The sequence below is a fragment of the Dasypus novemcinctus genome, chromosome 19, assembly GCF_030445035.2.
Source record: "Dasypus novemcinctus isolate mDasNov1 chromosome 19, mDasNov1.1.hap2, whole genome shotgun sequence".
NCBI classification, from domain to species: Eukaryota; Metazoa; Chordata; class Mammalia; order Cingulata; family Dasypodidae; genus Dasypus; species Dasypus novemcinctus.
This window is the reverse complement of record NC_080691.1, coordinates 38,699,355-38,713,922: the sequence shown is the minus strand read 5'-3', so window position 1 is coordinate 38,713,922 and position 14,568 is coordinate 38,699,355. Positions and strand designations below refer to the sequence as shown.

The 14,568-nt window shown below is 54.9% G+C and overlaps 1 protein-coding gene across 5 annotated transcripts in view; it reads left to right on the top strand.

Annotated features, from left to right (window-relative positions):
• ASCC2 (activating signal cointegrator 1 complex subunit 2) overlaps positions 1-10,857 on the top strand; it is a 36,244-nt gene extending 25,387 nt beyond the window's left edge. For all 5 annotated transcript variants that reach the window (XM_058281622.2, XM_058281620.2, XM_071209852.1 and 2 more), the window contains 7 exons: positions 151-365; positions 1,296-1,415; positions 6,562-6,655; positions 6,731-6,861; positions 7,407-7,515; positions 8,732-8,811; positions 10,277-10,857. In XM_058281622.2, the coding sequence (XP_058137605.1) occupies positions 151-365; positions 1,296-1,415; positions 6,562-6,655; positions 6,731-6,861; positions 7,407-7,515; positions 8,732-8,811; positions 10,277-10,448 (921 nt within the window). In that variant the 3' untranslated portion in view covers positions 10,449-10,857. The remainder of the gene's footprint in view (positions 1-150; positions 366-1,295; positions 1,416-6,561; positions 6,656-6,730; positions 6,862-7,406; positions 7,516-8,731; positions 8,812-10,276) is intronic.
• Positions 10,858-14,568: the final 3,711 nt, after the last annotated feature.

Genomic DNA, 14,568 nt, shown 5'->3' with positions numbered 1-14,568 from the left:
GGGCAGGGTTGGGACTCAAACCAGGCTTCTTGACTCCAAGTCCATCACTGTTTCCTCTCTGTTCTAACCACTGTGGCCTGTGCCATCACCCTCCTGGCTTGGCCATATAAGGCATCCACTTCCCTCCCTTCACCCTCCCTCTTTCTGCAGTGCTTGGGGGCTGCTGCTGCTCTGGGTCCCCCGGTGTGCGGTGTGGAACTAGACTCACTCATTTCCCAAGTGAAGGACCTGCTGCCGGACCTCGGTGAAGGTTTCATCCTGGCCTGCCTGGAGCACTACAGCTACGACCCGGAGCAGGTGATCAACAACATCCTGGAAGAGCGGCTGGCTCCAGCCCTCAGCCAGCTGGACCGCAGCCTAGACAGGTGGGACAGACAGGTGGGAGGAGGCTGTGGTGCCGGGCTGCTTCCGGGCCCTGGCAGGAGGGGTTCTGGAGCCCTCTTCGGTGCCCCTTCTCAGCTCCTCTGAATCCTGCTCTTCCTTCCCTTGTGCCTGAAGACTCAGCTTGCTTCCTCATCCCCACAGCAGTGCTTTCCAACCACTTCAGCCAGTGCCCTCTTTGGGGGAAACATAAAAATCCTAGGCTCCTCAGAAGGCTCTCACATGCCTCCTTCAGGGCAGACTGCCCACAGCTGGGTATTCCTGCTGTATCTTGTGAGAAGACCAATTGGAGACACAGGTTGCTGACTCTTTCAGAGTTCCTAAGTTCCAAGCCTGCCCCTGTCATTACCATCCTCCCAGAAGATTCGTGAGGGAAGACAGCCAAAGCTGCTCACTTCCTTCACACCTGTCCTTTCTAAGTTTGGTCCACTGCTTCCCTGGACACCCCAAGGGGTCCCAGGAATGAGTGGATGAACGGGTATTTCTTCCGTGAACAAATGTTCATCAGATGAATGAATTAAACTAGTTGTGTGCCTCTGCACAAGTTCCCCAACTGCTTTGTGTTCGTTTTACAGATGAGGGCACTGAGGCACAGAGAGGTTAAGTGACTTAGGAGTATCCCTCTCAGAGGGCTCTTGTGAGCATTAAAAGATGGAGGGAGCTTTTAAAAAAAGAAAACCTGTATGGATGGCACCTGCAGAATAAGGGGGAGCTTTGTTGGAGATGTGGCTGCATACCCAGGCAAGGGCAGGGCAGGGCCTTGTCTCCCTGTTTCTAGGTTGTACCCAAGGTATGGCTGTTGAAGGGGAGTGAAGGATCTGATAGATGTAAAGTGGTAGGGGGAGGTGGGTGCAGTGGGTAGCAGTGGGCAGAGTCCCCTTAAATTGATTTCTGTGTCCCGCCCCCGCCCCCAGACAGGTGAAGCCAGACCCGATGCCCCTGCTGATGTCTCGCCACAACGTCTTCCAGAACGATGAGTTCGATGTGTTCAGCAGGGACTCAGTAGACCTGAGCCGGGTGCACAAGGGCAGGAGGTGAGCGCACTGGCCCACGGGGTCCCGGGCACCCCAGCCCTGGGAATGCAGAGAGGAAGCGGGAGGACCCAGTCATTACAGAGCCGGCCACAGAGATTCAGGTCAGGGGTCCTACGCGGCCTTGAACCTGAGTGCTCCCGGCAGGCAGGGTGGGTTCTTCAATAATTACGCTTCCTGCCCGGACACTGGGCAAGGAGGTTTTTAGTGACTCTGCTCGTCGACAGCGAAAGACCAGAGGAGCCCAAACTGTCTCGGTCTCCTCTTCATAAATCTTCTGATGTGATGGTCATTGAATCTCTGGGTGTTAGAGCAGAGCAGCGTTTCCCAGAAGCTGGTCCTTGACCTGATTTTCTCCAGCCTTTGGCAAAATGGGAAAAATAAGGACCTGCATGGAGTGAGCTTTTCAGAAGGTGAAGGTATTCCATTGTATTTATTTTTAGTTTCCGTCCTTCCTACTTTTGTGGCATTGAAAAGTCCATTCATGATTTATTCATTCAACAAATATTTGCTTAGCGCTTACAGCATTCTGGGCCCTGGATTAGGTACTGGGGATGTAGTGGGGAGCAAAACAGACATGGCCCCTGCCCATGTGGAGTTTGCATTAATCACCTTGTCAAACAACCAATGTAAAAAGGCAAACAAAGTAAGTGCTTTGAGGTGGAGGAGTATAGGCTGCAGAGCATCCGGTAGGAGCTCTGACCTGGGCAGGAAGGCCACTCTGAGAAATGATGCCTAGACTGAGAGCTGAAGGATGAGGACGGATCAGTTCTGCAAAGTGGGGAAGGAGAAGCTTTCCAAGCAGAGCAAACAGCAGGGTCAGTGGCCTTGGGGCCAAAGGGAGCATGGCAAGGGTCCCATGAGCCAACACATTTATGGTTTGAAAAGATCATCCAACCGTGGGAATGGAGAACTGATCGGAGGGGGCCAGGACTCATAGTGGTACAACAAAGATGGCAAAATAAAAAGTTGTCTGGGGGGAGAAAAAAGTTGGCAACACTAGGCTAGCCACCCCCAAATTCCTCCTGAAATGGTTTTGTTTCATGCAATCCAGAATCTGGGAAGCACCGGGCAAGAGCAGCCTGCCCTGTCCCTTTCGTGTCAAGGTTAAGAGAGGAGAGGGGATCTGCCCCCTTCCACGATAGGCCCTCCGGAGGGCCTGTGCTGCTCTCCCTCCCCTGGGCTGGCCGAGGGCTTGGGGAGCCGGCCCAGGGCAGCTGCAAAGCCATCTTGGTGGCTGGCTGGACAAGAAGCCATTACAAACTGCTTAGTCACCTACCTTGCAACATCCCGAGGTCTCGGTCCAGAGATGTTATCCTGCCTCAGCGGTCACTGCGCCAGGCTGGCATGACCCCCCTGGTGACTCTGCAATGGGGAGAGGGGCAGACAAGGGGTCCCAGGCTGCCAGAAGCCTGGCCCCCTTGTTTTGACTTAGGAAACTTTAGGGAACCTGATTATTAACCCTCCCCTCCACCCCCCGAGCTCAGGCATCTCTGGACGTGGCCTTTCTCCTTGACCTTGGTCTTCGGGTTTGCCCAGGGCCCGTGGCATCATAAAGACACATCTCACCCTACCCGAGTCATGGGTCACCCTCAAGTATCTGCCAGGGGGCTGGTCCCACCCATCAGAGTCAGTGGAAGGGCTGCTCCGGGGCGGCCAGGTTTCTAGCATCCTGGTCCTGGGGCGCTCCAGGCTCGCAGGCAGAGAGCCTTGGTGGCACATGTTTACTGAACTCATTGTCCTGGTGGGTAGGGCTTGGGGATTGCAAAGAGGCAAAGCCTCCATTCATGTGTTCGTTATTTATTCATCCAGCAAATATTTATTAAGCGGTTTACAAGAGCCGGATTCTGTGCTAGACACCAGGGAGACAAGGGGTGAGCTGGGGCCCAGGCCTCCCCCTTGGCAGCACAGAGGCTGAGGCTAGGAGACGAGCAGGGGAGAGGGGCTGGGGTGGGGGCGGCCAGGGGTCCTCAGCGGGACACGGTCCCCAGGTTAGGACAGTGCCTTGGCTTGGTGGTTGGCTTGGTTCCCCTCAAGGGATGGCAGCACCATTCTGGGTTTTGCCTCCAGAAAAGACAATGTCGAGAGGAAGTCTGGGCCAGGGCTTCCTGTATCTCACTTTTCCCAGAAGTTCCCAGATTCCCCTCACATCCCATTAGGAGAACCAATTCACAGGGCTGAGGCCCTCAGAGATCCTGGGGAGCAAGGGGCGGAGTGGAGAGACCTGAACAAAATGAGGGTCTCTTAGGAGGGGGATGGGTAGAGGGTGGCTATTAGGCAGACACCAAACGTGGGGTGCAGGGATATCATAGCCTAACAAAAGAGGCAGTGTGCATAACTCCTCTGGACTGAACAGATGTGCCCTGGAATATAACAAGTTTTCCCCCCAGAAGAGGTTCTATGGCTGAAAAAGTCTGTGTAGTGTGCCTGCCTCTCAGAGGTTCACATAGTAAATTAAAGGCTCTGACAAGTCCTGCAGCAAAAGAAACCAGATTCCCTTCGTTGCGCCCAGCAGGTGCCAGGTCAATTTCTGGACATCATCTTTTTTTTAGGGGGGTGGGGGGAAGTACCGGGGATTGAACCCAGGCCCTCATACATGTGAAGGCTGTGCTCAGCCACTGAGCTACACCCACTCTATACACATCATCTTAATTCAGCTTCACATCAACCCTGAGAGGCAGTGTTGGGAGAAGAAACTGAGACCTAGTGATGATCTGGGACTTGCCCGTTGGCTCACAGCTCAGGAAGTGGCAGGGCAAATACTGGTGCTAGGAGACCTGTGCCCTGGCCCTGGCTCTGCTGTGAGAAGCTGTTTGACCTTAGGCAGGTAGCTCTGCCTCTCTGGGGCCCCTGATTTCCTTATCTGAAAAAGAAACGGCTTAGAGTCTGTGACTCTGTAAGCCCTCCAGAAGTTCAAAGGCGGGAGTCACCCCCTTGAGGGCCAGGCTGGATGTGAGCAGGAGGTGAGGAGGGGAAAGGCGCTTCAGGCTTCAGGCGAGCCCGTCTGTTCCCTGGGCCCATGGCCATCTTGTAGGAGCTGAGGAAGCAACCTGCCCAGAAGTCCTTTCCCAACGCCCATGCTTCGAGACGCGACAGATTTTCTAGCTCTCTGCCCGAGCTTTTGCCAACATGTGGCTGGATTTTGCACCTCATTTTCCTTTTCCTTCTGGCACCAAATGAGGTCACGGGACCAAAGCTTGCACCTCCCTAGACAGGCTGCCAGGGCACCAGGCTCTGGTGGCCCCACCTGTGTCCTCTCCCAGGCCCTGGCTGGGGTGGGTGGGTGGAGTTTGCCAGGCTTCTTTAGCCCAGCCTGGGAGCCAAGTAACCGGAGGCCACCCAGCGAGAGGGAACAGTCTTGCTGCCCAGAAGCAAGGCCAGGTGGGGGTGGCAGAAAGGGCAGTGACACTTCATCCTTGGGTCCCCTAGCCCAGCGTCGTCCTGGCCCCTCCCAGGGAGAGGTGTGCTGAATGGGTAGATGGCCCTCTGCCAGGCCCAGCCACCTGGGCAAGCGTGGGTCCCTTTCACTTCCTCTCTGCCTCGTCCCCCTCCAGCCCCCGGCTTGGCGAAGCAAGCCAGGGACGATGCCAAGGCTACAGTCACAGTGTGATGTGAGAGTCCTGTAGACCTTGAGTGTTCCCTGGCCCAGATCAAACCCCACCCCACTAGACCCTACCCCCTTCCTCCAGACACCCGAGCCAGAGTTCATTTCTCCTTCCTGTGTGTTCGTGCCTGCTGAGAGTTTGGCTGCCATTTGCCTGACACGCCCTCGAGACTGGGTTCCATGGGGACAGGTCCATATCATAATTTTTTCTGAGTTCCCCTCAGCTCCCCAGCTCAGACTTAATACCCTGCCTGGCACATAGGAGGCCCTGAAGAAGGACTGTCAAAGGGAGCCAGATTCCACACTGCCATGCCGGGAGCAGCAGTGCTGACCCGCCCCGGGCACCAGACAACCACCTGACACGCTCCGACCCGGTCCCAGCCTGCACCCAAAGCCAGTTAATAGATGTTTTTATGGAAGCCGCCTATGGCTTTGTGTTCCTTTTTTCTCTATCCTTTTTCTTTTTTTACGCCATCTTTGATATATTCCAGAGACCCAATTTCACAGTTAAGCTGGATTTTCTCGCCTGGCATCTCATATTGATTTTCCCCTGCAGGGTTAGAAATGACATTCCACAGGCCTGTGTATATGTCTGACAAACGAGAATTTTCTACGGGTTTGAAAAGCCATGAGCCAAAAGCCCTGAGTCCCCACTGTGGCTTTGCCACAGAGTCACCTCAGGCATGGCCCTGCCCTCTGTGCGCTGCCCTCCTTCTACTGCATCCAAACTTCCTCGCCGGTGACGTGATGGGACTTCTTCCAATGAAATCTTACCTGGAAGCTTGAACAGTAAGGCAGATAGAAGGCTGTCAAGTGAAGTGGAGAGAGGGGGAGAGGCAGCACCCCCTGCCCTCCTACCTCCCCAGGTCCCCAGATGCTCCCCAGAGCTCAGTAAGAAAGCCACGCGTGACCTTGCTTTTCTTTTAAAAGATTCAAACAATGTCAGCAACCACTGTCATTTGGTGCGGGGTTTGCTGGCCCACTTGCAGTTGGTTTGGCTTGCTTTCTGCTTTTTATACTGATGGGAATCCTACACCGTATGCATTTTCCTATTGCCTGCTTTTTTCCGATGGTAATAAGCCTTAGAGTTCTAACCCAGTCAGCACAAATAGAGCAATGTCCCTCTTGAAAACTGCCACGCAGCGGTCTGTACTACAGACGTAGCATAGTTCATTTGGCCATTGCTCTCGTGATGGACATTAGGTGTTTCATTATCCACTGTTACAAATCGTGCCAAAAAGCCCTCTGTGCATATGGCCAGCATTTCTCGAAGGGGAATGGCCGGGTGGAAGGCTTTGCACAGTTTATAGATTACAAGCTACTCTTGGGGGGCCCTGCAGAGTGGCTGGAGCTGTTTACGTGGCTGAGCGCCCCGAGCCCTGACACCTCACCAGCACCTGACGTCGGTTGTTTTCACGTGTGCCAGGCTGAGGGGTGGAGAGGGAGCCTGCGGTCTCTGTGGACCCTCTGCACCCCTCGGCCCTCAAAGCCTGAGGGATTTCCTTGCCCTCTCTCTCCTGTCACCGTTCCTGTCTGGGGCACCAGGAAGGGGGAGAACACGCGGAGCCTGCTGAACGACAAGCGGGCGGTGGAGGCACAGCGGCAACGCTACGAGCAGTACAGCGTGGTGGTGGAGGAGGTAGGCGGCCACGTGGCTGCGGGGTGCTGGGGGGGGGGTCGTCAGGCCCCCCAGCCCACTCTTCTGGCCTTGCAGGTGCCTCTGCAGCCTGGCGAGGGCCTGCCCTATTGCGGTGACGACTACGAGGACGAGTACGATGACACGTACGACGGCAACCAAGTGGGCGCCAATGATGCCGACTCAGATGATGAACTCATCAGCCGCAGGTGAGACCGAGCTGCTTGGGGTAGGAAGGGCAGAATTCCAGGGCACAGCGGCGCCCAGGCCCCTGGAACTCGCCTGTACCCCCTTGTTCGTACAGCCAGTGCTCCCTCCACCCCCTGCCCCCGTTGGCTAGCTGACCCAGCCCAGCCTGATGAGGCAGCACTTACTAGGCCTCAGGCAGTAGTTTCTAATTCTTCTCTTTAATTTCAGACAATGTTTTCCTTTGGAATCTTATGGAGTTTTTTAAACACAGATAGAAGCAGAGTTGCCCTGGCTGCAGGGAGACCTAGAGACAGCCTTCCCCTCTGTGTTCCCAGCTCAGCGTCCCCTGAGACCCTGGCATCAGACCTTGGTGCCCCAAAGCATCCTTGGACAGATGCACAGTTGGCTTGAAAAGTGCTACTGCGGCGGTGGCTTGTCCCAGCTTCCTGAGCCCACCCCCCTTCCCCATTGTCCCCTCTCACCAGCAGGGTCCCCTTCTCCATGAGGCTCTGAATCCAGGTCCAAACCTGGCCTTTGCTCTCACTTTCTCTCTCTCGACCCTCAGGCCCTTCACCATCCCTCAGGTGCTGAGAGCCAAGATGCCCAGAGAAGGGCAAGAGGATGAGGAAGACGAGGGCGAGGACGAGGCTGAAGCTGACGAGGAGGCCCCCAAGGTACCTGCTGGGCGGGTAGCAGGGGTGGGCAGGCGAAGGGGAGGGCGGGGTCCTAAATGGCCATCCTCTTGAGACCAGGATGTCTGCCTGGAGAGCTGCTGGCTTAGAACTCGCCTTGGCTGCCCGGCAAGGGCCCAGGGGACGGGCTAGAGGCCAATCCTTTGAGCTGCCAAGGTCATCATTCCCAGCAGCCTGGGGACCGGGAGCGGGGCAGCTGTCGGCTGCTGTGCCCTGCATGGCAATTCTTAAAATAAGAAAAGAGTTAGAGCCGAAGGGCCCTTGAAGGTCATCTAGGCCAGCGGGTTTGAAAATTCCATTTTATGGGGACTGAGCTTTTTCTTCAAATAAAATCTTAACTAGAACTTCAATGTATGAAACAGATAAAAGCAGCATAGTTCTGGTTAAAGGGCAGCCAGGAATGCCTGAGATCCCTTGGGCCATCCCACCACGATGACAAAATCCAGATGTTTCTAGGGCCAGGCCACCAATGTAAATGTTTAAGGGGCCTGGGAGGGTGGCACCCAGTGGTGGGGAAGCACAGGTACCCGTCCAAGGGGGCTGCCCTGCAAGAATGTAGGCCCGAGGCACCAAAGGGCCCCTTCTTTCCAAAGAAGGGAACAGCCCCGGTTTTTATGTAAATTCTTCCAGTTTTCAAAGGTTATTAATTCCATATTTTTTGTTTGATTTTTGAAACCACCAAAGCCTGTCTGTGGTCCTTAGATTCCCTGCCTCCCTGCTCTAGTCTGGCTTCCTTCCACCCTTCGCAAAGAAAATGGTCTTCGAGAGTGGGCTTTGGTAGTGGAGCCAGAGTAAGGATTAGGCCTACAGCTCCCAGGTTCCAATCAGCTTCCGGCCTCCTTGACCTGTCACAGTCGCCATTCTGGCCTTCCCCCTCCCATTCGTCACTGGCATACTCTAGCAGTGGCGTACCCACCCCACCATGCCAGTGCAGCTGAGCCTAGGCAGAGCTGCCCCAGGAAGCCTCGATCCCTTCGGCTGCTATCCGCCCCCAGGAGAGAGGGTGTGGCTCCAAATGAAAACCTGGCACCTCAGCAAGCCCAGCCCCATTCTGGAGCATCGCCCTGCCATCCCGAGGCTCCCCCCACACCTGGCATGGAGCTGTCACCGAGATTCAGCGGGCACAGACTCGCCATAGCTGCGGGTCATGGGGCGGCTCATGGTTTCAGGCTCTGTTTCCCCCTCCTCCTCTCCACAGCCTGACCACTTCGTGCAGGACCCTGCGGTGCTGAGGGAAAAGGCAGAAGCCAGACGCATGGCCTTCCTCGCCAGGAGGGGGTAAGCATTTCGGGGGGCCATTTCCGATGGGTGGGGACCTTTCTGACCAGCTAGGAAAGCCGAACCTCCTGGCCTAGCGTGTGGGGAGGGTGTGAGCAGGTGCTCATGCCCCAGCTCCCCTGACCTCCGGTATAGGCAGAGACCGGCAGGGACCCTGAGCTTTCCGAGGGGAGCGCTGGACAGTTCAGCCCACACCTAGGGGTCCCAATGCCGCAGTGCTGGGTGCCCTGGGCAGGACAGAGACGAAGGCCAACCACCCTCCACCGACACGACTGGGCACGGCTTTCCGTGCTTTTTATACATCCTGACTGAGCCCCACAACCCCTTGAAGTAGCTCCTGTTGTTATCATCCTCGTTTTACAGACAAGGAAACTGAGGCCGAGGGATGTTTAGTAACCTGCCGAAGGTATCACAGCTAGTAGTGATGGAGCGGAGATTTGAGCCGCAGTAGTTCAGCTCTGGGTTCCACGCTCATTACGATTACTTGATGGACGTCTCAAGGGGTTTATCACCCAGAGCAGGAGCCCGACGTGTACAGGACTTGCTGGTCTCAGGCAGAGGGTGAAACATGGCGAGAGAGTCCAGACGCACACACATCCGCTGTGGCTGAGAGAGGCATGGAAAGGCTGGGCCTTAAAGTGTGGAGCGGAATTTGTCATGTGAGATGGGAGAACAGCCTAAGACAGGGCAGAGAAGCAAGAAGGCGCAGGCCTTAGTCTGGGAGAGGTAGTCTTTGGAGATGGCGGAGGGGGAGCCAGGAGGGGGTACACGTAGACTTTTCTAAACCAGCCCCATCGTCTTTGCATTGAGGAAAGAGTCTCGAGTGACCGAGACCCTGCCTGAGATCCCTCTTCCACTTAAGATCAAGCCAGGGTAGAAGCTTGGTCCCCCTTTCCCGGCCCTGGGACTCCCATGGCATTGGGTGCTGGGTGCAGGGGTCCTCAGCAGGGAAGGGAGGCATCTGGATCCCATTCTGACTTTGATGAACAGGGAGCAGAGAGACTGGCTTCTCATCATCCCATCTCCTTGAGCACCAACGCTCTGAACAAACCCCAGCAGTTAAAGTGGTCTGAAAGGGTCCGAGGTATGCCTGTGAATGCACTTGGTCTTTGGAGGCCACCGAGCAAGGCCTTGGGCAGTAATTGTCTCACCTGTAGTGTGGCTGGAGAAGGGCAGTGGCCTGTCCCCAAGTCCTTCTTTCTTTATGGCAGTCTGTGGGCAGCCCATTAGGCTGTTTCTCCCCAACAGCCGAGCAATGGACCCATCTGGAGGTAAGGCCCAGAGAAGGGAAAACACCAGGCATGGGGACTGGCTGGAGCCCCCACCGCCCTACCCCTGCAGGCGCCATGGGTGTCCTGGCCTAAGCATTTGTACCCTCTCCTAGTGACCACCAAGGCAGGCCTTGTCCCATCAGAGCACCTTCCAGCTGATGGGTTCTCCTGGGGATGGGTTGTTCCTCTTTCAGAAACCGACATGACAGCTCCACGGCTGTGGCCGGCAGCCCCCGGGGCCATGGGCAGAACCGTGAGACCACCCAGGAGCGCAGGAAGAAGGAAGCCAACAAGGCCACAAGAGCCAACCACAACCGCCGAACCATGGCTGACCGCAAGAGAAGCAAAGGCATGATTCCGTCCTGAGGGCGCCGGCCCCAGGGCCAGCAGGGAGGTGGCGGCTGGACCGCCAGGCTGCGTCACCATAGCCTGGGGCCTCCGCACCATTGGTCCCCACCGGGGCCCAAGTTCAGCTCAACCCCTCAACAGCCTCAGCTTTGCAGCCCCTAAGAAGGCCGCCTCGTTGTCCACCAGCCAGCCAGCCGTGAGCGCCTTCTTGCTGAACACACAGTGCCTTATCTCACAGCAGAGGAGTCCACGGGGCCAGCAAGCAGGCGCCTTCCCCCAGCTGTGCTGGCGGGAAAGGGAGGGGATGGAGCCCCCAGGCAAGCCCCCCCAACCTCGTGCAGCAAGATACCACTTCCCTTTTTCCCTGGACGGCAGGAAACCTATAAATTAAAAACATTAAAAAAAAAAAAAGAAAGAAAAGAAAAAAGGCTGTGAATAAAGTTTTTGAACCTTTTGTATTAGTCAAAAGAGGTGCTGGTGCAAAGTACCAGAAATCTGCTGGCTTTTATAAAGGGTATTTATTTGGGGAAGAGCTTTCAGTTAAAGGCCCTGAAGAGTCCAACATAAGGTACCATAAGAGGTACTTTCTTACCAAATGTCTTGCCACGTGTTGATGCAAGATGGCAGGTGATGTCTGCAAGGGTTCAGCCTTCCTCTTTCCTCTTAAGGCTCCGTGGTCCCAGGTTCTTCCGATCTCAACTTAGGCTGGCATAAGGCTCATCTCTCTTCCTAGGGGCTTGTTTCTTTCCAGGCTCAGCTGCTCTGTTCACAAGGTCAGCTATAAACTGTCAGGCTCATCTCTCTTCCTGAGGCTGCAGGATCCTCTGTGTATCTTCTCTGTGTATCTACTTCCATGTGAGAGTCTGTTTTATCAGCCCACCTATGGGGCGGGGACTCAACCCTGCACCCCTAATGACATAGTCAAATCAAAGCCCTAATCTTAACAATTTAATCAAAGACATCTCAGCTGAATCTAATACAATCAAAGGGTATCACACCCAGAGGAATAGACCAGTGTATAAACATAATCAAATATCTTTTTTTGGAATTCATAAATAATATCTGCCACACCTTTCAAGCACAGATCTATTATGTGGCCATGACCCGCCCCTCCTGTGTCCCATTCTTCAGTGACAACCATGATCCCAATGGAGAGAAGCCAGGATGTTCACTTCATGGCCTTCGTGGGCTTGCCTCTTTTTTTTTTTTTCAAAGATTTTTATTATCTTCCCCCCCTTGTTTGCACTCGTCTGCTCTCTGTGTCTGCTCGTCATCTTTTTAGGAGGCAACAGGAACTGAACCTGGGACCTCCCATGTGGAAGGGAGACGCCCAATCATTTGAGCTACCTCCACTCCCTGCTTTGTTGTCTCTCTCATTGTGTTTCCTCTTTGTGTCTCCTTTATTGTGTCATCTTGTTGCATCAGCTCGCTGTGTTGCTCGTCTTCTCCAGGAGGCATTGGTAACTGAACCCAGGTCCTTCAAATGGTAAAAGGGAGCTCAATTGCTTGAGCCACAGCACTTCCTTTGCCTCTCCTTTTAATTCCTCTGGGTCCCATGTGGCCCTGAGGTCCTCTCCCTGGCCACTGTGTGTTCAACAAAGATCTGGAGGGTGTGCAGCTCTCGGGGCCCTTCTGTTACCTCATTCGGTCCTGACAACCTCATCCTAGGAGGTGGGTACTATTTTCGGTGCCATAGTACGGAGGAGAAAAGTGAGGCGGTGAGAGCAGAAGGTGCCCACCTAGCTCATGGCTAGAAAGTGGCAGAGTAGGTTGGACACTCGAGTCTGACCTCTGGGCTTTTATCAGTCTTAGACCCCCGTGGGCAGTGTCATCTCCATCTGGCTCAAACACACCTGCCAGCAGCAGAGCCAGTACCGCAACTCGGGCCTCTGCTTTCTTGTTGCACGTACACTCCATTAAATCCCCCAAAACCCAGGAGGCAGAGAAACAGGTCAGGATGTTACTGCCAAGCTGTTTGTTCTCAAAGTCCCTTCCCGGATAAGGCCAACTGGGGCTGCCCATTGTCCTGCGTCCTGCTTCCTGAGGCTCCCAGAACATTGCTTACCAACGGGGGGAGCAACGGTGGCGTGAATGCCAGGGATGATCCCAGCAGTGCATCCTGGCCTGGAGTTCACGGGCGGAAACCAGGGCACCTGCCCTGCAGGACCTTGACAAATCACCCTCGATGCTAGTGCAATTTATTTGCACGTGGTTAGCGGGTAGGATGAGTGTCTGAAGCAGAGGCAGACAGGCACTTGACGAATTGGTTTTGTTAGGTCAGCCCGCACAAGTGGAAATCAATAGCAATTCCTCTGTGTCGCGCCAGTTCTCTCGGTGCCTTTGAGATGCAGAGCAGATACGAGAGTGATGTCTGGCCTGCCACACTGCCAATTAGCTGAGATCATGTTCAGGCTTAGCTGTTCTGCCAGGCAGCAAGAAGACTTTCCTCCCAGAGGCATTTGCCAGGGACTGAGCTCAGCAGCAGGGGCCATTTCTTTTCACCCTCACTGAGCTCAGACCCGGCGCCTGTCCCTGGAGCAAGCTGAGGTGGGCTGTGGGAACGCCTGGGCTTTATCTGCCTTCACCTGTGACTCTTCATTAAGCTCCTCTCACCACCTTGTTGAGGCCTCCCGTTTCCACCCTGATTTAAAGGATTTCAGAAGACATACACTCTAATTTTAAAGTTCTTCAGAAAGGTGTCAAGTCAAACCCAGTGTCTTCTGCGGAACAACCGCACACTTCTCATTTCAGATCGTGAGGACCCCCTTTCAGGGATGCTCTTGAAAACAGCTTGGGAATCATCCAGAATAGTGCCTGTGGGCTTACCCCTTCACCTCTTGGGAACTCAGTTTTCCCATCTGTGAAGTGAGTTGTTGGACCAGATGAGTGGTTGTCTTTTGTCAATGACATCCTCTGAGGAGAGCCCAGTGTTTTTCGTTTTGTTTTGTTTTCTTCCCCTCATCTGCCCCCTCCCCCTCCCCCACCCTGCTGTTTTTGCTGTCTGTGTCCATTCACTGTGTGATCTTCTGTATCTATTTCTCTTTTTTGTCTCCTCTTCTTGTCTTTCTCCTCTAGGATTCTCTGGGATTCGATCTTGGGGAACTCTGACGTGGAGAGAGGTTCCCTGTCAATTGCTCCACCTCAGTTCCTGGTCTCTGCTGTGCTTCACCTTGACTCTCCCCTTCGTCTCTCTTTTGTTGCATCATCTTGCTGTGTGACTCATTTGTGTGGGCACTGGTTCACCACACGGGCACTCGGCTTGCTGCGCAGGCACTCGGCTCACCACACAAGCACTGGCTTGCCACGTGGGCACTAGTGTGGGCACTCGGCTTGCCATGTGGGCACTCAGCTCGCCACGTGGCCACTCAGCTCGCCACGTGGGCACTGGCTCACCACGCAGGCACGCTTTCTCTTCTTTTTCACCAGGAGGCCCCAGGGATCGAACCCAGATCCTCCCATATGGTAGGCGGAGGCCCTATCACCTGAGCCACATCCGCTTTCCAAGCCCAGTGTTTAAAATGGGCCAATGCGGAACTATTATGGGTGAAGTGAGTGGCAGGTCCCGAGCCCCGCCCACTCGTCTCTGCCTACCCCCACTGCTGCTTCTAACAGGTTTGTAAGGGGCTAGTCTATGCCGGCCTCTTCTATGCCCTGGCAGAGAACATGACTATCATGGGCCTCTCCCAGGAAGGTTTTGAGTCCCTGTGCCTCCAAGAGGACTTAAGGCTTGAGATCTCTGTTTCTAGTTCTTGCATCCCAGTGATGACAGATGTGTTTGTATGGTGCTTCTTTGTCTCTGTGAGGTGGGTGGGGCAGAGCCTGTCATTGTTTACAAAAAGGAACCCAGGGGGAAGCGGATGTGGTGCAAGCAATTGGACTCCCATCTACCACACAGGAGGTCCAGGGTTCGATTTCTGGGGCCTCTCGGTGAGGGCAAGCTGGCCCATGCCATGAGCTGGCCCACACAAAGTGCTGGCCTGCGCAGCAAGCTGGCCTGAGTGGAGGGCTGGCCCAGGTGGAGAGCTGGCCCTTGTGGACTGCTGGCCCGCATGGCGTACTGGCCCATGTGGAGTGCTGCCCTGTGTAGGAGTGCTGGCCCAAGTGGAGAGGTGGTGCAGCAAGATGACACAACAAAAAG